The sequence below is a fragment of the Rousettus aegyptiacus genome, unplaced genomic scaffold (genome assembly GCF_014176215.1).
Source record: "Rousettus aegyptiacus isolate mRouAeg1 unplaced genomic scaffold, mRouAeg1.p scaffold_m13_p_5, whole genome shotgun sequence".
Taxonomy (NCBI): domain Eukaryota; kingdom Metazoa; phylum Chordata; class Mammalia; order Chiroptera; family Pteropodidae; genus Rousettus; species Rousettus aegyptiacus.
Window position 1 is genome coordinate 78,849,484 of NW_023416308.1, and position 2,273 is coordinate 78,851,756.

At 37.0% G+C, this 2,273-nt stretch overlaps 1 protein-coding gene across 1 annotated transcript; it reads right to left on the bottom strand.

The window, feature by feature from the left end:
- Window positions 1–796: 796 nt before the first annotated feature.
- On the bottom strand, window positions 797–1,768 carry LOC107505711 (olfactory receptor 52Z1-like). The gene has a single exon (XM_016135993.2). It carries the CDS (start codon window positions 1,766–1,768, stop codon window positions 797–799), a length of 972 nt encoding a protein of 323 aa, XP_015991479.2.
- Between the last annotated feature and the right edge of the window lie 505 nt (window positions 1,769–2,273).

A 2,273-nucleotide genomic window follows, 5' to 3' on the forward strand; every position in this document is an offset into this window, starting at 1 on the left:
ATAGTCTGTTTAATTTTCTATTGACTTTTATTTTTGTGTTCTGGGTGTGGACTTTTCAATCTTTAGTCCCTCAGCGAAGTCTCTGTTGATATCAGAATGATCTTTAATTATGTGGACTAAAAATCCTCAATATTTAAAAAAAATATATTAGCTTTAAAGTTATCTGTGTGCTTTCAGGTGGATTAATTTAATATTGATTATTGCTTGCTTTAGTTCAGTATTATCCACTAATTCAATAAATATGTACGATGTGTCTATTCCACACGGTAGATTTTATGAGATATCAATCAATCAGGAAACATCTGATTTTAGAGCTCACATTTTAACTTAAGAAATATTGCAGACATAAATAAATAGAATACGGTGGCCTCAGTAATTGTTTTAATTACCAGTTGATTTCAGTAAGAGTGTTTCCATTTCAGCAGAATTTCCACTGTCTATAAAAAGGCTGAGTGACTCACAATTCTCACTTCTTAGCTTTACATAGAAGGGTCCATTTGAGTTAAAACTTGAGATATATTTCTCTTTTACCAGAGTTATCTTTCTATATCCTTATGAATAAATTAAAGTGCATGATAATGGGATGTCTAGGAGAATTGGAATAAATTAAAGTATTTTTTTCAAAATTTTAAGTGATTTAGGAAAATTCACTGGAAACATCGGTAGATACTATCCTTTTAAGTGTGTTCAAAGATGTTTTATGGAATTTATTATATCTCATTGAACCAGATTTTTAAAATATGTATGTGTGTGTGTTTCATTCAGACATATCCAGTATTTAACATTATTCTTTATTTTAACAGCATGTGCTGATGGAGGAGAAGAGCAGAATCACTCGGTCTTGAATCTGTTTGGTCTTCACCCCATAAATGATAGGGTTGAGCATAGGAGGCACTACCACGTAGAGGTTGGCTATTAGAATGTGGATATGGTGAGGGATGGTTTTACCCCCAAAGCGATGTGCAAAAAATGAAAAAAAGGCTGGGGCATAGAACATAAGTATGACACAAATGTGGGAACCACACGTGTTAAAGGCCTTGCATCTGGCAGCCCAAGAAGGTATCCGAAACACTGTGAGAAGGATCATCGTGTAGGACGTAATGATGAACACTATATCCAGTCCTGTAGAGAGTAGAGCCACGGTCAGGCCGTAAATGATGTTGACGTTGATACTGTCACATGCCAGCCTGGCAATGCCCATGTGCTCACAGTAGGAATGGGCAATGATGTTTCTCCCACAATATGTAAGTCGGTACACCAGGAAAATGAATGGAAAGCATATGATGAAGCTCCTGATCACAGCTGCTATGCCAATCTTCCCAATGACAGAGGAGGTTAGAATTGTGGTGTATCTCAGTGGGTAACAGATGGCCACGTAGCGGTCAAATGCCATGGCCAGGAGAATAGCAGATTCTGCTACAAAGATGAAATGTATGAAGAACATCTGGGATACACAGCTAGCAAAGGATATATTCATGGAATGGGACCAGAAGATGGCCAGCATCTTGGGGGCTGTGGTCGTGGAGAGCAAGACATCTGCTAAGGCCAGCATGGAAAGGAAGAGATACATGGGCTCGTGGAGACTGCTCTCAGTCACAATCAGGAAGATCAAGAAGATATTGCCTACGACGGCGACAATGTACATAGAACAGATAGGGATGGAGATCCAGGTGTGCAAACCTTCCAGTCCTGGGATTCCAGTCAGGACATACCACATCATCTGGGGATCGGTGTGATTGTAAAAGGATGGAGATATATGCGGGAACATATTCTTAACCTAGTACTTTTAATGAAAGCCCACAGGACTGACTGAGGATTCAGGAGGACCCCTTAGGCTGAATGATATTTCATCAGATATTTTCCCCCAACACGTTCTTCTGTTTGAAAGAACAATGAGATGAGCCTGAGTGCACTCTGACTCCTTCCATGGAAGAATTATATATTGTATCCTGAAAAAGATAAAAGTTAAGGTTTTATAAATGATTAATATGTGTTGTGTTACTGTGTGTATGTGTGCATATATATATATGTATATAAATACATACATATATATTTATATATGTATAAATATGTATACATATATACATATGGGCAATTTATATGTGTTTACATATATATACATGTATAAATTAAATCTTCACAATAACCTGCTGAAAATCTTTAAAACAAAGTGTAACATAAATATTCCTATTTCTATAGATGGTAAAAATAAAGAGTTCCAAAGACTGTTAGCTTTTATCTCTTAGTCCCCCTGTATTCTGTCGGGCAGGGTA